The sequence below is a fragment of the Panulirus ornatus genome, chromosome 13, assembly GCF_036320965.1.
Source record: "Panulirus ornatus isolate Po-2019 chromosome 13, ASM3632096v1, whole genome shotgun sequence".
NCBI lineage: Eukaryota > Metazoa > Arthropoda > Malacostraca > Decapoda > Palinuridae > Panulirus > Panulirus ornatus.
Genome location: NC_092236.1, coordinates 21,517,022 through 21,544,120, shown reverse-complemented (window position 1 = coordinate 21,544,120; position 27,099 = coordinate 21,517,022). Strand labels below are relative to the sequence as shown.

Here is a 27,099-nt window from a genome sequence, read left to right as displayed (position 1 = left end):
CGAGTAAGTAATAATAGGGTAAGAGAGATGCGTGGTAATAAAAAGAGTGTGGTTGAGAAAGCAGAATGAATGAGGAAAGATTGACAAAGAGGATATATGTGTCAGAGGTGGAGGGAACGAGGAGAAGTGGGAGACCAAATTGGAGGTGGAAAGATGGAGTGAAAAAGATTTTGAGTGATCGGGGCCTGAACATGCAGGAGGGTGAAAGGCGTGCAAGGAATAGAGTGAATTGGAACGATGTGGTATACCGGGGTCGACGTACTGTCAATGGATTGAACCAGGGCATGTGAAGCGTCTGGGGTAAACCATGGAAAGTTCTGTGGGGCCTGGATGTGGAAAGGGAGCTGTGGTTTCGGTGAATTATTACATGACAGCTAGAGACTGAGTGTGAACAAATGGGGCCTTTGTTATCCTTTCCTAGCACTATCTCACACACATAAGGGGGGAGGAGGTTGTTATTTCATGTGTGGCGAGGTGGCGATGGGAATGAATAAAGGCAGTATGAATTATGTACATGTGTATATGTGTATATGTCTGAGTGTGTATATATATGTATACGTTGAGATGTATAGGTATGTATATTTGCATGTGTGGACGTGTATGTGTATACATGTGTATGTGGGTGGGTTGGGCCATTCTTTCGTCTGTTTCCTTGCGCTACCTCACTAACGCGGGAGACAGCGACAAAGCAAAATAAATAAATAAATGAGTGTGGATGAAGATCCAAACACAAGGAAAACATGAAAAATTTTAAGCTTGGCTTTGACAGTGAAGTTACTGATAACTGAAACTTATAAAATTCATAAATGTGGTCTAAATAAAAAGAGGAAAAAAATTGGAAATCCACTAATCCATGGGTATCATTTTTACATGAATGCTTGTAAAAGAGGGGTAACATATTCAGTATGACTAGATGGACAGATAACAGATATATACATGGAAGTAAGGTTCTTAGATAATTCTTTCAGCATGGGTGGTGTCAACATTATTGAGATATCAAAGAGTGTTGAAAGGAGCCTCCTTGTTGAATCTTGAGCTAAAGCAGTAAAAGACAATCAATATGAATCATCCAGGCAGGTGAGAGTCATCATAAGCAGTTACACTATCCACATTACTGCACACTAATACAGCATATACTATCACAGATGAATGGCTAATATAGCTGAATAGCTGAGATGGGACAAAAGATACATTACACATTATGCAGCACCATAAAGGGAATGACTGGAAACGAACTGTAGGTGTATGGAGATGTACAGACAATAGACTTAAAACAATGAATCCAAGAGGGTATCTGAATTAGGTGAAGAGACCATATACAAAAACCAAAGAGAAAGTGACAGGATAGATAGACAGAGCATATGTATGAAAAGTGAGGTATAATGCAAAAGTTTGGAAATAAATGACTGATAAGTAAAAGATTTACAGCATGAGTTACCATGCTGTATAAGTAGAGAAAGGTAAATGAAATACACTAAGACGGAGATAAATCTATATTCTTCTTAAGAAACCATCTTACCTGGTTTTGGCAGGTAGGCAAAGGACGTATGGCATGTGGTGGTCGAGTATGACAAGCAAGGGCTGTAAGGTATTGAAGTGCAGAGGAATGATTGGGTGATGCAGCCAAGACACGTTCATAATGATGCCATGCACCAGTCAAGTTTCCCTTTCCGCAGAACAAATTGGCTAGCAGGAAATTGGTTTCTGGCTGAGAAACAAAAAGGCAACTTTTAAAATATTCTCATAACTTTAATTCATATGCTACTGTTGTAGTGTGTGCAATACAAGTCAAGGACTACACTTAAACTGGTATACCTTAAATTTCAATTACTAAATTCTTCTCTCAACATGGTTTGCAAATAGCAAAAGGACATTTACCATAAACACATCACTCCAACTGCAATCACTCATGTTCATGCAGTTAACATTTTTTTTTTTTTTTTTCATACGATTCGCCATTTCCCGCATTTGCGAGGCAGCGTTAAGAACAGAGGACTGGGCCTTAGAGGGAAAATCCTCACCTGGCCCCCTTCTCTGTTAACATACATCTTGATAAATTAACCAGGTTGCACAGTCTCACTCTTTAGAGAGACAAAATTATATTTTTCTGCTTTTGTCTTTCTTTAAGTGTCAGGACAAGAGCAAAGATGGGTAGCATCTCACTTAAGTAAGATTATGGGGGTATTAAAGAATTTAAGGAAGTGAACTGAAGACTGAAGTGCTTGAGGCTGAAAGAGGTTTATAAAAGGTGGGTGACTTTTTGTGCTCATGTACCTGGTAGTGAAAAGAGTGAAGATGAGGGAAGAGTCTTACGGAAGGAGCTGAGTGAGTGCTTCAGTAATTCTGGTGCTAGGGACCAAGTCTATGGTGTTAGATCTGAATGCAGGAGTCGGTGATTTGGTAGCTGAGGGTATAACTGGAAGACATTACGTATCCAGGGTAAATGAAAATGGTGAATAGCTTATCAATGTGTGTGCTGAAACAGATGGGTAATTAGGAATGCCTGGTTTAAAAAATGTGCATGCATATAATAAGTATCCATGGGTGAGAGAGGCATTATCAGATTATGAACTAACAGACAGGCATGGAAAGAAGAGACTGCTAAGAGGACAGCTGATGAGATGTCTGATCATACATCTGTGAGAGAGAGTGTAAAACATTGTAGTGGTTTTAAAAAATAAGAACAAATAACATGGATGGAAAGAAGGTAGTGAGAGTGAGTGAGCTTGGAAAAGAGGCATGTGACCACAGAGTCCTAGAAAGACTGAATGAAGAGTAATATAAGGTTAGAGTAAATGAAGCAAGGGAAATGGGCAAGGAGCAAAAGGTATACTGAGAAGCAGTGCTCACATGGGTGAAGTGTGTGGTATGTGGAAGGTGGGATAAGGCCATATAAGAAAAAAGCAATGAGTGGTGAGATGTTGGAAGTAAGTTGCTGGTGAGTGATTAAAATAAGGTGTATGAGCATAATCTACCCTGCAAGAAAAGAGCATACACAATAGAGAGGTATACAAAAAAAAAAAATTGGAAGGACATTAATGGTTCTGAAAAAGACCAAAAATGAAAGATGGGGTGAGCAAGTATCGGCATACTTGAGTTAAAATGTGGTTTGGGAAGACGTGAATACTTTATGGAGAACAAAAGAACAAATGGGAGAGTCTATGAGATGGGAAAATGGAAAAGTGATCACAGGCAAAGATGGGATAAAGAGATTCTTAATGTTAGTTTTATGGGGGTGGGGGTGGATGTTGGGTGTTTGGGAAAAGTCCTCGATAAACATGTTCCTGCTTTAAAAGATGATGGCCAATCTTAGATAGTTCTTATCCTTCCTCAGAATTTCTGATCTGGACAATGCCTTCTCGATTCATTGATCAGATCCATTGCTTTTCTAGATTTTCATACATTCTTGAAAGCAACTACTATCCCAGTACCTACCAACTGTTGAAACCGCATTCATTCCTACAATGATGGTTTAATGCCTTCCTGCTCTTCAAAATATGCCTCCATAATTTACCAGGATACTAAGAACTTATACTTGTAATTTGACAGGCACTTAAATACCCTTTGCCTTTAGGACAATGGACTTATGCAGCATTACCACCATACAGAGCTACACCATGTATGTTTAAAAATAAAACTAATAACATGATGGAAAAGTACGTCAACCTGTTTTGAAAAAGCACTGCACAAATCCAAAAGCTGACTGCCGGTTTATCTTCGAAAGTTTTAGTAAACATGTCTATTTGACAAACATTTTCCCTAACCCTCTCATTGCACACATCGACAATAACCCTTATTGGCAATTGTCATCAAAAAAAAAACAAACTTCAAATATACCATTCTTCTCATATTACCGAAGCTTGTTTTCACTCCCTTGCGACTAGAAGTTCCATTTGTCCTGTCTTACAAACAATTTAACTCCTTCAAGATTCTTGAAAATTATCCAAAATATTGATAGATAGTCGGATCTGCATTACAACTGGTTCGGAATTGCATACCTTTATTGTATCAACAATTGGAGATCCTATTGACATAGAAAATCATCCAGCATGTAAGGTTTCTTTAATGTCTTCCCTCAATGGGGTGGCGTGTTTTTCGCTTGCAAAAATTCTTTCAGAATGCCTCTAACCTTTCAAAAAAGTACTCTTACTATACTTACCAAACTCACACCTTGTCAAGACAGGCCACTACCTAATCTTCTCATGCCACAAGCATTTTTTGATCGCTATCCATCAATGATTCTAAATACATCCATTCCTCCCCCATCCCTTAATCCTATATTCACTTTTTCAGTTCTGTACAAGGCTTCCTAGGTATAAGGTAAGTTGAGTATATCTGGCAAGATGCACGGGAGAGTGGTAATTGGGCAAGTGATAAAATGTAAAGAGCTTCAGAAAGGGGAAAGGCAATGTGGTTTCAGCAGTGATAGAGGATGCATGGATCAGGGGTTTGCTATGAAGGATTTGGGTGAAAAATGCTTTGAGAAAAAGAAGTATATTTACGTGTCATTTTTAAACCTAGAGAAAGCATTATGATAGGGCTGACAGAGAGGCCTTAAAAGAAAGATGCTAAGAATACATGGTGTGAAAGGGAAGCTTCTACATGCAGTGAGTTTTTACCAGGAGAGTATGGCATGTGTGCAAATACAAAAGGAAGGAGGGTGAGTGGTTCTAAGTGTATATAGGTGTATAATGTCACCACAGTTATTAAATCTGTTTATGGATGTGGTGAAAATGAAAAGCCTGAGGACTATATGTGGTACGAAGAGTGAGGTTCATGGAGAGAGAGACAGGTTTACAGCATGCTTGAGGTGGAAGGCTTAGTGAATCAAATGCTGTTTGCAGATCACACACCTCTAGAGGAAGACTGGAGTGAGACATATCAGAAGTTGGTGTGTAGGTTTGGAAAAGTCTAGGAAAGAAGGAAGCTGAGAGATGATGTGAATAAAAGTAAGAAAGTGAAGTTTAGCAGGAAGCAAGACAAGTTGGTTTGAGTATGAGTTTGAATGGGAGAAACTGGAAGATACCTAAGATTGGTAATGGCAGTGGATGGAACTATGAGAGCTGAAGTGAATCATATGGTGGGAGAAGGGGCTATGGTCCGAAGGACATTGAGTTGTGTATCAAAGGAAATGTCACTGTTTGTGAGGGAAAAGATGGAAGTGTTTGAAGGTAAAGTGATCCCAACAGTGTTGTATGGGTGCAAATCTAGGGCCCTGAATGCAAGAGAATGGAAGAGGGTGGATGTGGTGAAAATGAAAAGCCTGAGGACTATATGTGGTACGAAGAGTGATGAACATGAAAGGAATGATAGTGAAAATGTGTGAAAGAAAGCAGAGTATGGCTGTAATGGAACGACTGAAATGAGAGGATGAATGATGACAAACTGATTAAAAGGGCTGTTGGGAGCATGGGGTAGGGAGGACTGAGAAATAAATAGAAGGATGGAATGAAAGAGGATTTGAGTTGCTAAGACCTGAACACTGAGAAGAGTGTGAGGTATGCATGGCATACTGTGAAATGGAGTGATGTGGTACTATCCAAGTATCTCCTGCATGTTGCAGAAGGCAACCAGAAGAGGCAAAAGCAAAGGGCTGGAAATCCTACCCTCCTGTATCATCACTTTCTAACACTGAAAACAGAAAAAGGAGCCATGAAGGGATTTTTCCTTCACAGCTCATTCATCTGTCTCAGATGCTTCCTTACTGCAGCAAAAAAGGTGAGCAGTTATAAAAAGTAAAAAAAAACATGAATTCCAAACTTTTAAGTATGATGCTTATTCAATCAGTGTCTATGTCATAACATATATAATACACGAGTACATTTAACACTGGTATGAGCTGTACCAAAGGAGAAGCTACCCTGGAATAAACATGGCATTAATCTGGCTCAATCTGCTACAATTCCATGATTGTTAATGATATATCAACATAAAAACATATCAACTAAGAACTATTACACCTCAGTACTTTTGTAAAATCGTGAACAAAATCTTTATACACTAATGAATTTGACCGATGCAAACAATAAACCAAAGAAAATAAGTAACAAGCTCATACTTTTTGCAAATGGTGAGTGGATACAGCCTATACTTTGACAAGGTGTTCAAAGTTCAGTGGTACTCTGATATCCAGTAATGCCTCCAATGAACATCAAGGCAAACAATCCCCTAATTTACAAATCTAATACAGAAAAACTAGATACACAACATACCATTCATCAGTCTTAGTTCCAACATTAGAATAAAAACATTTCAATCCTTGTGATAGTTCATGATCTTTTACTATCCCTACTTTTTAAGAATACTCTCTGATCTGATGTCTACTCTCAGAGAAAACATGGCAGTAAAACCTATAACATTACATTGCTACATCTTTCTCCACTTTTCTAAAATTCCTCTCATTCCATTAAGTGGACTGCCTCTTAGCAATGACACCATTATTCTTCCCTGATTCCAAGATTCCTTTTTCATGATACCAATTAAGCATAATCACTGTGCCAGCAAGTACTCAAACCATCAAATAAATTCTTTGGTTAAATTGTTGAGGGTTATTACAAAAATTCCATAATGGAGCAAACAGTATAAACACTTCTGTGTCTGGCAATGCTCTAGAGGTATCACTCAAATTTAAATGAAGGACATGTCTTCTCTGATACCAATAAACACATCCCTTTGAATATCAATACATATATCAGACACACATATCAGATACATATAGCATTCACTTCCCCAGGGAATTGAATGCAAGAGTATTGGAGAGAGGGGCAAATATGAAGTCTGTTCTCGAAAAGAAGGCTTGGGTAGTGAGTCAGTTGTTGTTCACTGATGATAGAGCACTGGTGGCTGATTCGGGAGAGAACTGCAGAAGTTGGTGACCGAGTTTGGTAAAGTGTGTAAAAGAAGAAAGCTGAGAGTAAATGTGAATAAGAGCAAGGTTATTAGGTTCAGTAGGGTAGAGGGGCAAGTTAATTGGGAGGTAAGTTTAAATGGAGAAAAACTGGAGGAAGTGAAGTGTTTTAGATATCTGGGAGTGGACTTAGCAGCGGATAGGACCATGGAAGTGGAAGTGAGTCACAGGGTGTGGAAGGGGGCGAAGGTACTGGAAGTGTTGAAGAATGTGTGGAAGGCGATAACGTTATCTCGGAAAGCATAAATGGGTATGTTTAAAGGAATAGTGGTTCCAACAATGTTATATGGTTGTGAGGCATGGGCTATAGATAGGGTTGTGGAGAGGAGAGTGAATGTGTCAGAAATTAAATTTTTGAGGACAATGTGTGGTGTGAGGTGGTTTGATCGAGTAAGAAATGAAAAGGTAAGAGAGATGTGTGGTAATAAAAAGAATGGTTGAGAGAGCAGAAGAGGGTGTGTTGACATGGTTTGGACACGTGGAGAGAATGAGTGAGGAAAGATTGACAAAGAGGCTATATATGTCAAAGGTGGAGGGAACAAGAAGTGGGAGACCAAATTGGAGGTGGAAGGATGAAGTGAAAAAGATTCTGAGTGATTGGGGCCTGAACATACAGGAGGGTGAAGAGAATGCAAGGAATAGAGTAAATTGGAATGATGCGATATACCATGGTCGACATGCTATCAAAGGATCGAACAGGGTATGTGAAGCGCCTGGGGTAAACCATGAAAAGGTCTGTGGGGCCTGGATGTGTAAAGAGAGCTATGGTTTCGGTGCATTATATATGACAGCTAGAGACTGAGTGTGAACAAATGTGGCCTCTGTTGACTTTTCCTAGCACTACCTCACGCAGGTGCGGGGGGAAGAGTTGTCATTTCATGTGTAGCGGGGTGGTGACGGGAATAAATAAAGGCAGCAAGTATGAACTGTGTATATGCGTAAATAAATGTATATGGAGGAAGAGGTGATAAATCGGGATAAATGCTTCTACTCCCACAACAGTAACCCCAGCTGTGTTTGGCAGAGACAGATGCATCACCACATAAGAAACTTTAGTTTACCCAAGGAAAGTTAGAAAAGAATTTTGTGTGGTCAGATTAATCAATTGAGAGCAATATCATGTAGCTACAGCATGAAGGATTGGAGTTGAAAAACAGATCCAGAAAATTAGGAGTGGTCAGTGCAGTCAGGAATATAGGTAGGGTTGGTGATAATTTATTCTAGATCATTATAGAAGGAATTCAACCATTCTCTGTGGTGAATTTTGAAATCCCCCCTGTCTGATGGCATGAGTTTAGATAGTCAAAGAAAATATGAAATTTGTAGAATCAGTTGTGCAGCCAACAGCATGGAGAAGGGTTAGAGTATGCATCATACGGCTGCAAAACGTCTCCAATTCCTTTTGGGAATAGCTCCTTCTCCCCGACCACTTTTATGACCCGACCTTCCTACCTCTTATATATGTGGGGCCTCATTGAAGGATGGCATTCAGGGAGTTGACTTGCCCTAGACAATAAGTGTACCATTTCGGTACCTGAAGTCTTGGCCATGTGACTCCCAGACTCAGTCTGCCTGTAGGGCACTTCCTTTTGCTGATAATCATTTAATAAGTGGTGGTCCTTTCAGTGCTTTTATGTTTCTGCCTAGAATGATGGTTTTCTTAAGTTTTTTAGCTATAGATATTAAGTGTTCTCCCTGGGGACAGGGGAGAAAGAATACTTCCCATGTATTCCCTGCGTGTCGTAGAAGGCGACTAAAAGGGGAGGGAGCGGGGGGCTGGAAATCCTCCCCTCTTTTTTTTTTTAATGTTCCAAAAGAAGGAACAGAGAAGGGGGTCAGGTGAGGATATTCCCTCAGAGGCCCAGTCCACTGTTCTTAACGCTACCTTGCTAACGCGGGAAATGCCAAATAGTTTGAAAGAAAGGTGTATATATATGTATACGTTGAAATGTATAGGTATGTATATGCACGTATGTGGACATGTATATATCCATACATGTGTATGTGAATGGGTTGGGCCATTCTTTCTTCTGTTTCCTTTTGCTACATCGCTAACACAGGAGACAGAAACAGTGTATAATAATAAAAAATATTATTTTTATTTATCATACTTTGTCGCTGTCTAATGCGTTAGCGAGGTAGCGAAAGGAAACAGACGAAAGAATGGCCCAACCCACCCACATACACCTGTATATACATACATGTCCACACACACACATATATATACCTATACATCTTAACATATGCATACATATACACACACAGACATATACATATATACACATGTACATAATTCATACTGTCTACCCTTATACATTCCCATTGCCACCCCGCGAAACATGAAATAACAACCCCTTCCCCCCGCATGTGCGCGAGGTAGCGCTAGGAAAGACAACAAAGGCCACATTCGCTCACACTCAGTCTCTAGTTGTCATGTATAATGCACCGAAACCACAGCTCCCTTTCCACATCCAGGCACCACAGAACTTTCCATGGTTTACCCCAGATGCTTCACATGCCCTGGTTCAATCCATTGACAGCACGTCAACCCCGGTATACCACATTGTTCCAATCCACCCTATTCCTTGCACGCCTTTCACCCTCCTACATGTTCAGGCCTCGATCACTCAAAATCTTTTTCACTCATTTGGTCTCCCACTTCTCCTTGTTCCCTCCACCTCTGACACATATATCCTCTTTGTCAATCTTTCCTCACTCATTCTCTCCATGTAACCAAACCATTTCAAAACACCCTCTTCTGCTCTCTCAACCACACTCTTTTTAATACCACACATTTCTCTTACCCTATTATTTCTTACTCAATCAAACCACCTCACACCACATGTTGTCCTTAAACATCTCATTTCCAGCACATCCACCCTCGTCCGCACAACTCTATCTATAGCCCACGCCTCGCAACCATATAACATTGTTGGAACCACTATTCCTTCAAACATACCCATTTTTACTTTCCAAGATAACGTTCTCAACTTCCACACATTTTTCGACGCTCCCACAACTTTCACCCCCTCCTCCAACTTATGATCCACTTCCACTTCCATGGTTCCATCCACTGTACCTAATAACCTTGCTCTTATTCACATTTACTCTCAGTTTTCTTCTTTCACACATTTTACCAAACTCAGTCACCAGCATCTGCAGTTTCTCACATGAATCAGCCACCAGCGCTGTATCATAAACGAGCAATAACTGACTCACTTCCCAAGCTCTCTCATCCACAACAGACTGCATACTTGCCCCTCTTTCCAAAACTCTTGCATTCACCTCCCTAACAACCCCATCCATAAGCAAATTAAACAACCATGGAGACATCACACACCCCCTGATGAAAACCACCATTCATTGAGAACCAATCACTTTCCTCTCTTCCTATACATACACATGCCTTACATCCTCGATAAAAACTTTTCATCTGCATCTAACAACTTACCTCCCACACCATATATTCTTATTACCTTCCACAGAGCATCTCTATCAACTCTATCATATGCCTTCTCCAGATCCATAAATTCTACACACAAATCCATTTTCTTTTCGAAGTATTTCTCACATACATTTTTCAAAGCAAACACCTGATCCACACATCCTCTACCACATCTAAAACCACATTGCTCTTCCCAGTCTGATGCTCTGTACATGCCTTCACCCTCTCAATCAATACCCTCCCATATAAATTCCCAGGAATACCCAGCAAACTCATACCTTCCTAATTTGAGCACTCACTCTTATCCCTTTTGCCTTTGTACAATGGCACTATGCAAGCATTCCCCCAGTCCTCAGGCATCTCACCATGAGTCATACATACACTAAATAACCTAACCAACCAGTCAACAAAACAGTCACCCCCTCTTTTAATAAATAAATTCCACTGCGATACCATCCAAACCTGCTGCCTTGCTGGCTTTCATCTTCCAAAAAACTTTTACTACCTCTTCTCTATCTACCAAAGCATTCTCCCTAAACCTCTTACTTTCCACACCACCTCAACCAAAACACCCTATATCTGACACGCTATTATCAAAAACATTCAACAAACCTTCAAAATACTCATTCCATCTTCTCACATCACCACTACTTGATATCACCTCCCCATTAGCACCCTTCATTGAAGTTCCCATTTGTTCCCTTGTCTTACGCACTTTATTTACCTCCTTCCAAAACATCTTTTTATTCTCCCTAAAATTTGATGATACTCTCTCACCCCAATTCTCATTTGCCCTCTTTTTCACCTCTTGCACCTTTCTCTTAACCTCCTGCCCTTTTCTTTCATACATCTGCCAGTCATTTGCATTATTTCCCAGCAAAAATCGATCAAATGCCTCTCTCTTCTCTTTCACTAATAATCTTATTTCTTCATCCCACCACTCACTACCCTTTCTAATCTGCCCACCTCCCACGCTTCTTATGCCACAAGCTTCTTTTGCATATGCCATCACTGCTTCCCTAAATACATACCATTCCTCCCCCACTATCCTTACGTCCTTTGTTCTCACCTTTTTCCATTCTGTACTCATTCTCTCCTGGTACTTCCTCACACAAGTCTCCTTCCTAAGCTCACTTCCTCTCACCACTCTTTTCACCCTAAAATTCTCTCTTCTTTTCTAAAAACCTCTACAAATCTTCACCTTTGCCTCCACAAGATAATGATCAGACATCCCTCCAGCTGCACCTCTCACCATATTAACATCCAAAAGTCTCTCTTTTGTGCCCCTATCAATTAACACGTAATCCAATAACACTCTCTGGCCATCTCTCCTACTTACATACGTATACTTATGCATATCTCTCTTTTTAAACCAGGTATTCCCAATCACCAGTCCTTTTTCAGCACATAAATCTACAAGCTCTTCACCATTTCCATTTACAACACTGAACACCCGATGTACACCAATTATTCCCTCAACTGCAACATTACTCACCTTTGCATTCAAACCATCCATCACCATAACCCGGTCTCATGTATCAAAAATACTAACACACTCACTCAGCTGCTCCCAAAACATTTGCCTCTTATGATCTTTCTTCTCATGTCCAGGTGCATATGCACCAATAATCACCCATCTCTCTCCATCCACAGTTTTCCATGGTTTACCCCAGACGCTTCACATGCCTTGATTCAATCCACTGACAGCACGTCAACCCCGGTATACCACATCGTTCCAATTCACTCTATTCCTTGCCCTCCTTTCACCCTCCTGCATGTCCAGGCCCCGATCACACAAAATCTTTTTCACTCCATCTTTCCACCTCCAATTTGGTCTCCCTCTTCTCCTCGTTCCCTCCACCTCCGACACATATATCCTCTTGGTCGATCTTTCCTCACTCATTTCTCCATGTGCCCAAACCACTTCAAAACACCCTCTTCTGCTCTCTCAACCACGCTCTTTTTATTTCCACACATCTCTCTTACCCTTACGTTACTCATTCGATCAAACCACCTCACACCACACATTGTCCTCAAACATCTCACTTCCAGCACATCCATCCTCCTGCGCACAACTCTATCCATAGCCCACGCCTCGCAACCATACATTGTTGGAACCACTATTCCTTCAAACATACCCATTTTTGCTTTCCGAAATAATGTTCTCGACTTCCACACATTCTTCAAAGCTCCCAGAATTTTCGCCCCCTCCCCCACCCTATGATCCACTTCCGCTTCCATGGTTCCATCCGCTGCCAGATCCACTCCCAGATATCTAAAACACTTCACTTCCTCCAGTTTTTCTCCATTCAAACTCACCTCCCAATTGACTTGACCCTCAACCCTACTGTACCTAATTACCTTGCTCTTATTCACATTTACTCTTAACTTTCTTCTTCCACACACTTTACCAAACTCAGTCACCAGCTTCTGCAGTTTCTCACATGAATCAGCCACCAGCGCTGTATCATCAGCGAACAACAACTGACTCACTTCCCAAGCTCTCTCATCCCCAACAGACTTCATACTTGCACCTCTTTCCAAAACTCTTGCATTTACCTCCCTAACAACCCCATCCATAAACAAATTAAACAACCATGGAGACATCACACACCCCTGCCGCAAACCTACATTCACCGAGAACCAGTCACTCTCCTCTCTTCCTACACGTACACATGCCTTACATCCTCGATAAAAACTTTTCACTGCTTCTAACAACTTTCCTCCCACACCATATATTCTTAATACCTTCCACAGAGCATCTCTATCAACTCTATCATATGCCTTCTCCAGATCCATAAATGCTACATACAAATCCATTTGCTTTTCTAAGTATTTCTCACATACATTCTTCAAAGCAAACACCTGATCCACACATCCTCTACCACTTCTGAAACCACACTGCTCTTCCCCAATCTGATGCTCTGTACATGCCTTCACCCTCTCAATCAATACCCTCCCATATAATTTACCAGGAATACTCAACAAACTTATACCTCTGTAATTTGAGCACTCACTCTTATCCCGTTTGCCTTTGTACAATGGCACTATGCACGCATTCCGCCAATCCTCAGGCACCTCACCATGAGTCATACATACATTAAATAACCTTACCAACCAGTCAACAATACAGTCACCCCCTTTTTTAATAAATTCCACTGCAATACCATCCAAACCTGCTGCCTTGCCGGCTTTCATCTTCCGCAATAAATAAATACATTACATATTCATTTATTATACTTAATCGTCGTCTCATGCGTTAGCGAACCAGCGCAAGGAAACTGATGAAAGAATCCCCTAACCCATCCACATACACATGTATATAGATAAATGCCCAAACACGCACATATTCATACCTATACATTTCAATGTATACATGCATATACATAAACAGACATATATTCATTTTGCTTTGTCGCTGTCTCCCGCGTTAGCTAGGTAGCGCAAGGAAACGATGAAAGAAATGGCCCAACCCACCCACATACACATGTATATACATACACGTCCACACACACAAATATACATACCTATACATCTTAACGTATACATATATATATATACAAACAGACATATACATATATACACATGTACATAATTCATACTGTCTGCCCTTAGTCATTCCCATCGCCACCCCGCCACACATGAAATAACAAACCCCTCCTCCCAAATGTGCGCGAGGTAGCGCTAGGAAATACAACAAAGGCCACATACGTTCACACTCAGTCTCTAGCTGTCATGTAATAATGCCCGAATCCACAGTTCCCTTTCCACATCCAGGCACCACAAAACTTTCAATGGTTTACCCCAGATGCTTCACATGTCCTGGTTCAATCCATTAACAGCACGTCGACCCCAGTATACCACATCGTTCCAATTCACTCTATTCCTCGCACACCTTTCACCCTCCTGCATGTTCAGGCCCCGATCACTCAAAATCTTTTTCAATCCATCTTTCCACCTCCAATTTGGTCTTCCAATTCTCCTCATTCCCTCCACCTATGAGTATTCCTGTTGAGTATTCCTGGTAAATTATATGGGAGGGTATTGATTGAGAGGGTGAAGGCATGTACAGAGCATCAGATTGGGGAAGAGCAGTGTGGTTTCAGAGGTGGTAGAGGATGTGTGGATCAGGTGTTTGCTTTGAAGAATGTATGTGAGAAATACTTAGAAAAGCAAATGGATTTGTATGTAGCATTTATGGATCTGGAGAAGGCATATGATAGAGTTGATAGAGGTGCTCTGTGGAAGGTATTAAGAATATATGGTGTGGGAGGCAAGTTGTTAGAGCAGTGAAAAGTTTTTATCGAGTATGTAAGGCATGTGTACCTGTAGGAAGAGAGGAAAGTGATTGGTTCTCAGTGAATGTAGGCTTGCGGCAGGGGTGTGTGATGTCTCCATGGTTGTTTAATTTGTTTATGGATGGGGTTGTTAGGGAGGTGAATGCAAGAGTTTTGGAAAGAGGGGCAAGTATGAAGTCTGTTGGGGATGAGAGAGCTTGGGAAGTGAGTCAGTTGTTGTTCACTGATGATACAGCGCTGGTGGCTGATTCATGTGAGAAACTGCAGAAGCTGGTGACTGAGTTTGGTAAAGTGTGTGAAAGAAGAAAGTTAAGAGTAAATGTGAATAAGAGCAAGGTAATTAGGTACAGTAGGGTTGAGGGTCAAGTCAATTGGGAGGTAAGTTTGAATGGAGAAAAACTGGAGGAAGTAAAGTGTTTTAGATATCTAAGAGTGGATCTGGCAGCGGAAGGAACCATGGAAGCGGAAGTGGATCACAGGGTGGGGGAGGGGGCGAAAATCCTGGGAGCCTTGAAGAATGTGTGGAAGTCGAGAACATTATCTCGGAAAGCAAAAATGGGTATGTTTGAAGGAATAGTGGTTCCAACAATGTTGTATGGTTGCGAGGCGTGGGCTATGGATAGAGTTGTGCGCTGGAGGATGGATATGCTGGAAATGAGATGTTTGAGGACAATGTGTGGTGTGAGGTGGTTTGATCCAGTAAGTAACGTAAGGGTAAGAGAGATGTGTGGAAATAAAAAGAGCGTGGTTGAGAGAGCAGAAGAGAATGTTTTGAAATGGTTTGGGCACATGGAGAGAATGAGTGAGGAAAGATTGACCAAGAGGATATATGTGTCGGAGGTGGAGGGAACGAGGAGAAGAGGGAGACCAAATTGGAGGTGGAAAGATGGAGTGAAAAAGATTTTGTGTGATCGGGGCCTGAACATGCAGGAGGATGAAAGGAGGGCAAGGAATAGAGTGAATTGGATCGATGTGGTATACCGGGGTTGACGTGCTGTCAGTGGATTGAATCAGGGCATGTGAAGCGTCTGGGATAAACCATGGAAAGCTGTGTAGGTATGTATATTTGCGTGTGTGGATGTATGTATATACATGTGTATGGGGGTGGGTTGGGCCATTTCTTTCGTCTGTTTCCTTGCGCTACCTCGCAAACGCGGGAGACAGCGACAAAGCAAAAAAAAAAAAAAAATGAGTGGATGGGCCTTTCTTCATCTGTTTCCTGGCGCTTCCTCACTGATGCAGGAAACAGCAATTATGTATATTCAAATACAAATAATAATATCGGACACAAGGTCCGGCAGCATTAAAAAATTAGCAAATATCATAAAACTTACTTCATGGTCAGCTACTTGCATTGCTTGAAGGGTTAGTGTCAAAGCATCATCAATATGACCAGCAGTATAAAGCAAGGCTGCAGTATTGACTAAAGGAACATCCTTCCACTCATCAGGTGCTGTAGCAACTGCACGACGTAAGCACTCCACTCCATTATAGAGATTACCATGAACTCGCCAATACAGACCTGCTAAGTTGTAAAGCAGCCACTGTGGCCCAACACCCTGAAGTGAATTCAAGAAGAATCAGTTAATGGAAATTGTGTCAGTTAAGCCATCACCACAAAGGCACTGGCTAAAATACAAAATACCACTTGTTACATAGCAGAGATGTACAAGTGAGTCAACATGAATACACAGTATGTTATATCTACTTTTCATAAAATATTCAGCATGCCAATATTACTCAGTTATTCATGGCTATCTGGTCATCACAGCCCTAACTAGGTGATTTGAAGACTGCTCTTGCAGCACAAGCAGAGCACCATAACTGTTTTCACCAAGAATATGGATTTTTGTCTGTTTGCTTGCTGGAAGAAGAAATTAACGATTATGTCAAGCTCTGCAGGTCAACCTGACTGATAAATTCTGTTATGGTTTGCTCTGTTCAGTTAACTCATTGACTGTTTGATATATCTCTGGGAGTTGACTGTATCTCATATACAGGGTCTCGCTTTTAAAAATAATGCACATTGCTGGAGGGATGTTACTTAGATAGAATTCGCTTATTGGCATCTCAGAGTATTTCTGTACATTAGTCCATATTTTTTCACTTGAGCAGCCAATACCCATCACAATGCCAAAGCACAAAGTACAGCAATTTCACCTCACACAAGACACATATAAAAATCTAAACTATTACATGGACTCATTAGATACACTTGACTCAGAGACTCTAGAGAATGATAATGACTTAAGCGACAGAGTTTTCAAGAACGTAATGGAAAGCAAAGGCAAGAGGAAGAGGAGCATGATACTGCTGGCACTCGGGGTGAAGATGCCAATTTTCAGTGTCAAGAGGGAAAGTACTATGTATGTCTGCCATTTGCTTCATGAGCATGGACAGATGGTGCCAACTTCACTACAAAACAATTTGGTTTTGATAGAAGTAACTGAGGTATCATAAGTGCCTGTTCTGTCATCGAGAATTCTGAAGAGCTGGTCTATTTCTTAAGAGTAATTTAATTTGACAGTGATTTGATGAACATAATAGTCACTGAAACAAAGTGCTATTAAGGTTTTGCAAGGAAAACACTGCTAACATCTCCAAGCATCCCTGATGCAGGTGTCAATTTTGTGTTAATATCACTCAAGAGCAGAGAAGACTGCAAAACACACACTACATGGGTAATGAATGTAATGTGCCTCAGTGCATACATCCATGTTTCAAGGAGTACCATAACAAAAGAAATAAATGACAACAGAAAGGAGTTTAAGATTGCAAATACACAAATTTATGTAAACATATATACACATATATATATATTTATATTTATTTTATTTTGCTTTGTCGCTGTCTCCCGCATTTGCAAGGTAGCGCAAGGAAACAGACGAAAGAAATGGCCCAACCTGACCCAATACAAATGTATATACATACACATCCACACACACAAATATACCTACCTATACATCTCAATGTACACACATATATACACACAGAGACACATACATATATACCCATGCACACAATTCACAATGTCTGCCTTTATTCATTCCCATTGCCACCTCGCCACACATGTAATACCATCCCCCTCCCCCCTCATGTGTGCGAGGTAGCGCTAAGAAAAGACAACAAAGGCCCCATTCGTTCACACTCAGTCTCAAGCTGTCATGCAATAATGACCGAAACCACAGCTCCCTTTCCACATCCAGGCCCCACACAACTTTCCATGGTTTACCCCAGATGTTTCACATGCCCTGATTCAATCCACTGACAGCACGTCAACCCCGGTATACCACATCGATCCAATTCACTCTATTCCTTGCCCTCCTTTCACCCTCCTGCATGTTCAGGCCCCGATCACACAAAATCTTTTTCACTCCATCTTTCCACCTCCAATTTGGTCTCCCACTTCTCCTCGTTCCCTCCACCTCCGACACAAATATCCTCTTGGTCAATCTTTCCTCACTCATTCTCTCCATGTGCCCAAACCATTTCAAAACACCCTCTTCTGCTCTCTCAACCACGCTCTTTTTATTTCCACATATCTCTCTTACCCTTACGTTACTTACTCGATCAAACCACCTCACACCACACAGTCCTCAAACATCTCATTTCCAGCACATCCATCCTCCTGCGCACAACTCTATCCATAGCCCACGCCACGCAACCATACAACATTGTTGGAACCACTATTCCTTCAAACATACCCATTTTTGCTTTCCGAGTTAATGTTCTCGACTTCCACACATTCTTCAAGGCTCCCAGGATTTTCGCCCCCTCCCCCACCATATGATCCACTTCCGCTTCCATGGTTCCATACGCTGCCAGATCCACTCCCAGATATCTAAAACACTTTACTTCCTCCAGTTTTGCTCCATTCAAACTTACCTCCCAATTGACTTGACCCTCAACCCTACTGTACCTAATAACCTTGCTCTTATTCACATTTACTCTTAACTTTCTTCTTTCACACACTTTACCAAACTCAGTCACCAGCTTCTGCAGTTTCTCACATGAATCAGCCACCAGCGTTGTATCATCAGCGAACAACAACTGACTCACTTCCCAAGCTCTCTCATCCACAACAGACTTCATACTTGCCCCTCTTTCCAAAACTCTTGCATTCACCTCCCTAACAACCCCATCCATAAACAAATCAAACAACCATGGAGACATCACACACCCCTGCCGCAAACCTACATTCACTGAGAACCAATCACTTTCCTCTCTTCCTATACGTACACATGCCTTACATCCTCAATAAAAACTTTTCACTGCTTCTAACAACTTGCCTCCCACACCATATATTCTTAATACCTTCCACAGAGTATCTCTATCAACTCTATCATATGCCCTCTCCAGATCCATAAATGCTACATACAAATCCATTTGCTTTTCTAAGTATTTCTCACATACATTCTTCAAAGCAAACACCTGATCCACACATCCTCTACCACTTCTGAAACCACACTGCTCTTCCCCAATCTGATGCTCTGTGCATGCCTTCACCCTCTCAATCAATACCCTCCCATATAATTTATCAGGAATACTCAACAGACTTATACCTCTGTAATTTGAGCACTCACTCTTATCCCCTTTGCCTTTGAACAATAGCACTATGCACGCATTCCGCCAATCCTCAGACACCTCACCATGAATCATACATATATCAAATATCCTTACCAACCAGTCAACAATACAGTCACCCCCTTTTTTAATTAATTCCACTGCAATACCATCCAAACCTGCTGCCTTGCCGGCTTTCATCTTCCGCAAAGCTTTTACAACCTCTTCTCTGTTTACCAAATCATTTTCCCTAACCCTCTCACTTTGCACACCACCTCGACCAAAACACCCTATATCTGCCACTCTATCATAAAACACATTCAACAAACCTTCAAAATACTCACTCCATCTCCTCCTCACATCACCACTACTTGTTATCATCTCCCCATATATATGTATATATATATATATATATATATATATATATATATATATATATATATATATATACAAGCGGAAGTGGATCATAGGGTGGGGGAGGGGGCGAAAATTCTGGGAGCCTTGAAGAATGTGTGGAAGTCGAGAACATTATCTCGGAAAGCAAAAATGGGTATGTTTGAAGGAATAGTGGTTCCAACAATGTTGTATGGTTGCGAGGCGTGGGCTATGGATAGAGTTGTGCGCAGGAGGATGGATGTGCTGGAAATGAGATGTTTGAGGACAATGTGTGGTGTGAGGTGGTTTGATCGAGTAAGTAACGTAAGGGTAAGAGAGATGTGTGGAAATAAAAAGAGCGTGGTTGAGAGAGCAGAAGAGGGTGTTTTGAAATGGTTTGGGCACATGGAGAGAATGAGTGAGGAAAGATTGACCAAGAGGATATTTGTGTCGGAGGTGGAGGGAACGAGGAGAAGAGGGAGACCAAATTGGAGGTGGAAAGATGGAGTGAAAAAGATTTTGTGTGGTCGGGGCCTGAACATGCAGGAGGGTGGAAGGAGGGCAAGGAATAGAGTGAATTGGAGCGATGTAGTATACCGGGGTTGACGTGCTGTCAGTGGATTGAATCACGGCATGTGAAGCGTCTGGGGTAAACCATGGAAAGCGGTGTAGGTATGTATATTTGCGTGTGTGGACGTGTGTATATACATGTGTATGGGGGTGGGTTGGGCCATTTCTTTCATCTGTTTCCTTGCGCTACCTCGCAGACGCGGGAGACAGCGACAAAGCAAAAAAAAAAAAAAAAAAATATATATGTATATATATATATATATATATATATATATATATATATATATATATATATATATATATATATATACAATTTTGTATGGTTGCGAGGCGTGGGCTATGGATAGAGTTGTGCGCAGGAGGGTGGATGTGCTGGAAATGAGATGTTTGAGGACAATATGTGGTGTGAGGCGGTTTGATTGAGTAAGTACCGTAAGGGTAAGAGAGATGTGTGGAAATAAAAAGAGCGTGGTTGAGAGAGCAGAAGAGGGTGTTTTGAAATGGTTTGGGCACATGGAGAGAATGAGTGAGGAAAGATTGACCAAGAGGATATATGTGTCGGAGGTGGAGGGAACGAGGAGAAGTGGGAGACCAAATTGGAGGTGGAAAGATGGAGTGAAAAAGATTTTGTGTGATCGGGGCCTGAACATGCAGGAGGGGGAAAGGAGGGCAAGGAATAGAGTGAATTGGAGCAATGTGGTATACCAGGGTTGACGTGCTGTCAGTGGATTGAATCAGGGCACGTGAAGCATCTGGGGTAAACCATGGAAAGCTGTGTAGGTATGTATATTTGCGTGTGTGGACGTGTATGTATATACATTGTGTATGGGGGTGGGTTGGGCCATTTCTTTCGTCTGTTTCCTTGCGCTACCTCGTAAATGCGGGAGACAGCGGCAGAAAAAAAAATATATATATTTTTTTTTTTTGCTTTGTCGCTTTTTCCCGCGTTTGCGAGGTAGCGCAAGGAAACAGACGAAAGAAATGGCCCAACCCACCCTCATACACATGTATATACATACACGTCCACACACGCAAATATACATACCAACACAGCTTTCCATGGTTTACCCTAGACGCTTCACATGCCCTGATTCAATCCACTGACAGCACGTCAACCCCGGTATACGACATCGATCCAATTCACTCTATTCCTTGCCCTCCTTTCACCCTCTTGCATGTTCAGGCCCCAATCACACAAAATCTTTTTCACTCCATCTTTCCACCTCCAATTTCGTCTCCCACTTCACCTCTTCCCTCCACCTCCGACACATATATCCTCTTGGTCAACCTTTCCTCACTCATTCTCTCCATGTGCCCAAACCATTTCAAAACACCCTCTTCTGCTCTCTCAACCACGCTCTTTTTATTTCCACACATCTCTCTTTCCCTTACGTTACTTACTCGATCAAACCACCTCACACCACACATTGTCCTCAAACATCTCATTTCCAGCACATCCATCCTCCTGCGCACAACTCTATCCATAGCCCACGCCTCGCAACCATACAACATTGTTGGAACCACTATTCCTTCAAACATACCCATTTTTGCTTTCCGAGATAATGTTCTCGACTTCCACACATTCTTCAAGGCCCCCAGAATTTTCGCCCCCTCCCCCACCCTATGATCCACTTCTGCTTCCATGGTTCCATCCGCTGCCAGATCCACTCCCAGATATCTAAAACACTTCACTTCCTCCAGTTTTTCTCCATTCAAACTCACCTCCCAATTGACTTGATCCTCAACCCTACTGTACCTAATAACCTTGCTCTTATTCACATTTACTCTTAACTTTCTTCTTTCACACACTTTACCAAACTCAGTCACCAGCTTCTGCAGTTTCTCACATGAATCAGCCACCAGCGCCGTATCATCAGCGAACAACAAATGACTCACTTCCCAAGCTCTCTCATCCAAAACAGACTTCATACTTGCCCCTCTTTCCAAAACTCTTGCATTCACCTCCCTAACAGCCCCATCCATAAACAAATTAAACAACCATGGAGACATCACACACCCCTGCCGCAAATCTACATTCACCTATATATATATATATATATATATATATATATATTTTTTTTTTTTTTTATACTTTGTCGCTGTCTCCCGCATTTGCGAGGTAGCGCAAGGAGACAGACGAAAGAAATGGCCCAACCCCCCCCCATACACATGTATATACATACGTCCACAAACGCAAATATACATACCTACACAGCTTTCCATGGTTTACCCCAGACGCTTCACATGCCTTGATTCAATCCACTGACAGCAAGTCAACCCCGGTATACCACATCGCTCCAATTCACTCTATTCCTTGCCCTCCTTTCACCCTCCTGCATCTTCAGGCCCCGATCACACAAAATCTTTTTCACTCCATCTTTCCACCTCCAATTTGGTCTCCCTCTTCTCCTTGCTCCCTCCACCTCCAACACATATATCCTCTTGGTCAATCTTTCCTCACTCATCCTCTCCATGTGCCCAAACCACTTCAAAACACCCTCTTCTGCTCTCTCAACCACGCTCTTTTTATTTCCACACATCTCTCTTACCCTTACGTTACTCACTAGATCAAACCACCTCACACCACATATTGTCCTCAAACATCTCATTTCCAGCACATCCATCCTCCTGCGCACAACTCTATCCATAGCCCACGCCTCGCAACCATACAACATTGTTGGAACCACTATTCCTCCAAACATACCCATTTTTGCTTTCCGAGATAATGTTCTCGACTTCCACACATTCTTCAAGGCCCCCAGAATTTTCGCCCCCTCCCCCACCCTATGATCCACTTCCGCTTCCATGGTTCCATCCGCTGCCAGATCCACTCCCAGATATCTAAAACACTTCACTTCCTCCAGTTTTTCTCCATTCAAACTCACCTCCCAATTGACTTGACCCTCAACCCTACTGTACCTAATAACCTTGCTCTTATTCACATTTACTCTTAACTTTCTTCTTCCACACACTTTACCAAACTCAGTCACCAGCTTCTGCAGTTTCTCACATGAATCAGCCACCAGCGCTGTATATATATATATTTTTTTTTTTTTCATACTATTCGCCATTTCCCGCGATAGCGAGGTAGCGTTAAGAACAGAGGACTGGGCCTTTGAGGGAATATTCTCACCTGGCCCCCTTCTCTGTTCCTTCTTTTTGAAAATTAAAAAAAAAAAAAAAAATGAGAGGGGAGGATTTCCAGCCCCCCGCTCCCTTCCCTTTTAGTCGCCTTCTACGACACGCAGGGAATACGTGGGAAGTATTCTTTCTCCCCTATCCCCATCTTATCTATATATATATATATATATATATATATATATATATATATATATATATATATTTTTTTTTTTTTTTTTTTTTTATACTTTATCCCTAATTACCAATTTCATATGGCATGGAAAAAAATTACAAGATATTTTTTCACTTTCTGAAAAGTTCCACACTGAGTGCTATGCAGGTACACCACCGATTATCAGGCAACTGATGGTTCAGTACCTCCCTTAGTCCAGACAATATTACGTGAGGGAACTTGAAATTACCGCAGCCACCAAACTAGTGTACTGGGCAGCCACATATGGCATTGTGTGCAGGGCATGCTTATTTACATTCTTTACACTGCACTTGATGGTGGTGATACCATAATTCTGTGAGATTCTTAGCTTTTTTTGCTTAAATTTAACCCTAGCTATGACTTCTAAGACATATGAGAGTGTCAGTCATGGTGTCAAACATAAACACCTGTCCATATTGATCTAAGATAAAGTAGAACTGTTGAAAAAAATGGACTGTGGCTTTTCGGTGCATAAGCTGTGTGACATCTACAGTATTGGTTCATCAACTGTTTATGATATAAAGAAGGAAAGGGAGAAAATTTTGAAATTCTATGAAGACAGTGATTCCAAGAAGCAAAGGACGATTAAAGAAACTATGAAAGATGGTAAGAGTACTGAGCATGATCGAGTGATGATGGAATGGTTTCGACAGCGTTGGAGTGATGGAGTGGACTTGTCAGGTAGCATGATAATGGACCAGGCTAAGTTGTTCCAAGAAAAACTAAAATTACAACATGAGCGTGACTATAGTGAAGGATGGATTCAAAGATTCAAGAAGCGTCATGGAATTCCCATGAATAAAGTGTGCCGAGAAAAGCGGTCTGCAAACCATGAAGGAGCTGCCGAGTATGCGGATGAATTAGCAAAACTCGTAGCTGATGAGCACCTCAGTCCTGAGCAGGTGTATAATGTATTTCATTCATTTATTTGATTTACATTTAATATTTGTTTAATCAAAATTTCTAGCAGTCCATGGTATACTTAAACACATGAGAGATGTATAATTAGTGGGTTAGAGGTGTGGTGATGAATTATTATTACATGATTACAGTTGGTCCGGTAAAATGGTTAATTCGATAAGGCTTCAGAACCAAGAGTGCTGGAAAATCAGTGATGTACCTGTACTGATGTACTGGTTGGTAAGGTTATTTAATGTATGTATGACTCATGGTATTGGATGGTATTGCAGTGGAATTTATTAAAAAAGGGGGTGACTGTATTGTTGACTGGTTGGTAAGGTTATTTAATGTATGTATGACTCATGGTGAGGTGCCTGAGGATTGGTGGAATGCGTGCATAGTGCCATTGTACAAAGGCAAAGGGGATAAGAGTGAGTGCTCAAATTACAGAGGTATAAGTTTGTTGAGTATTCCTGGTAAATTATATGGGAGGGTACTGATTGAGAGGGTGAAGGCATGTACAGAGCATCAGATTGGGGAAGAGCAGTGTGGTTTCAGAAGTGGTAGAGGATGTGTGGATCAGGTGTTTGCTTTGAAGAATGTATGTGAGAAATACTTAGAAAAGCAAATGGATTTGTATGTAGCATTTATGGATCTGGAGAAGGCATATGATAGAGTTGATAGAGATGCTCTGAGGAAGGTATTAAGAATATATGGTGTGGGAGGCAAGTTGTTAGAAGCAGTGAAAAGTTTTTATCGAGGATGTAAGGCATGTGTACGTGTAGGAAGAGAGGAAAGTGATTGGTTCTCAGTGAATGTAGGTTTGCGGCAGGGGTGTGTGATGTCTCCATGGTTGTTTAATTTGTTTATGGATGGGGTTGTTAGGGAGGTAAATGCAAGAGTTTTGGAAAGAGGGGCAAGTATGAAGTCTGTTGGGGATGAGAGAGCTTGGGAAGTGAGTCAGTTGTTGTTCGCTGATGATACAGCGCTGGTGGCTGATTCATGTGAGAAACTGCAGAAGCTGGTGACTGAGTTTGGTAAAGTGTGTGGAAGAAGAAAGTTAAGAGTAAATGTGAATAAGAGCAAGGTTATTAGGTACAGTAGGGTTGAGGGTCAAGTCAATTGGGAGGTGAGTTTGAATGGAGAAAAACTGGAGGAAGTGAAGTGTTTTAGATATCTGGGAGTGGCTCTGGCAGCGGATGGAACCATGGAAGCGGAAGTGGATCATAGGGTGGGGGAGGGGGCGAAAATTCTGGGGACCTTGAAGAATGTGTGGAAGTCGAGAACATTATCTCGGAAAGCAAAAATGGGTATGTTTGAAGGAATAGTGGTTCCAACAATGTTGTATGGTTGCGAGGCGTGGGCTATGGATAGAGTTGTGCGCAGGAGGATGGATGTGCTGGAAATGAGATGTTTGAGGACAATGTGTGGTGTGAGGTGGTTTGATCGAGTGAGTAACGTAAGGGTAAGAGAGATGTGTGGAAATAAAAAGAGCGTGGTTGAGAGAGCGGAAGAGGGTGTTTTGAAGTGGTTTGGGCACATGGAGAGGATGAGTGAGGAAAGATTGACCAAGAGGATATATGTGTCGGAGGTGGAGGGAGCAAGGAGAAGAGGGAGACCAAATTGGAGGTGGAAAGATGGAGTGAAAAAGATTTTGTGTGATCGGGGCCTGAACATGCAGGAGGGTGAAAGGAGGGCAAGGAATAGAGTGAATTGGAGCGATGTGGTATACTGGGGTTGACGTGCTGTCAGTGGATTGAATCAAGGCATGTGAAGCATCTGGGGTAAACCATGGAAAGCTGTGTAGGTATGTATATTTGCGTGTGTGGACGTATGTATATACATGTGTATGGGGGTGGGTTGGGCCATTTCTTTCGTTTGTTTCCTTGCGCTACCTCGCAAACGCGGGAGACAGCGGAAAAAAAAAAAAAAAAACTGTACCTAATATATGAGGCTGCCACAGACAAAGGGTTAAATAAGATTAAGTTGTAACTAGCATTAGAATAATTCACTGATGCTTGTTTCCTCCTCCATCATCATGTGGATCAACCAATCACATCATTTTTCTGCATCAAGTAATATGATCAAGCAATGATGACAAATGAAGTATCTTATGAAGTGATTTTTGGTAATTGCATCATACACATTGACTAATTAGAAATGGAGACAACAAAAAGAGGCATTGATGTATTTTTTTACACCAGCAGTTGTTAAGACAAAACCTTAACTTACAATAGCCTCCAATGGATTACAAATTGTTCTCTAGTGAGTGTTTAATTATTCATGCAAGAGCTGAGTTTCATCTACAAGAACTTATTCCGCAGCTGTGACATGACTCGTATTCAAGTCCAATCTCAGAAAGTCAAATCTGAACAGCACTGGCAGCTGATACTTAGGATACACTTCAGCTAAGACATACTCAACATCAATTAAATAGTTTCATGATGTCATATACCTCAATTAGCAGAGAGCTAAAGAAAGCAATTCTAGGTACATGCACATGAGAAATGAAAGAAAAATTGGCATTGTCAGATAAGAGTGAAATTACAGGCATCCATTTCCAAGGGAACTGAAAACATATGCAGGATTCATGATTTCTAGCTCAATAATTTGATATCAACTCAATATTTATCTCTTAATAAAAAAATTATTTGGCAATAAATGATTTTTTGTGGTTATTCATAAAATCTCTAAAGACCAGGAAAAC

At 41.3% G+C, this 27,099-nt stretch overlaps 1 protein-coding gene across 3 annotated transcripts in view; it reads right to left on the bottom strand.

Moving 5' to 3' along the window:
- Nucleotides 1-27,099, bottom strand: part of LOC139752803 (tetratricopeptide repeat protein 17) — a 232,207-nt gene that overhangs the window by 85,668 nt on the left and 119,440 nt on the right. For all 3 annotated transcript variants that reach the window (XM_071668723.1, XM_071668721.1, XM_071668722.1), the window contains 2 exons: nucleotides 15,985-16,209; nucleotides 1,520-1,708 (listed from right to left, as the gene is read on the bottom strand). In XM_071668723.1, the coding sequence (XP_071524824.1) occupies nucleotides 1,520-1,708; nucleotides 15,985-16,209 (414 nt within the window). The remainder of the gene's footprint in view (nucleotides 1-1,519; nucleotides 1,709-15,984; nucleotides 16,210-27,099) is intronic.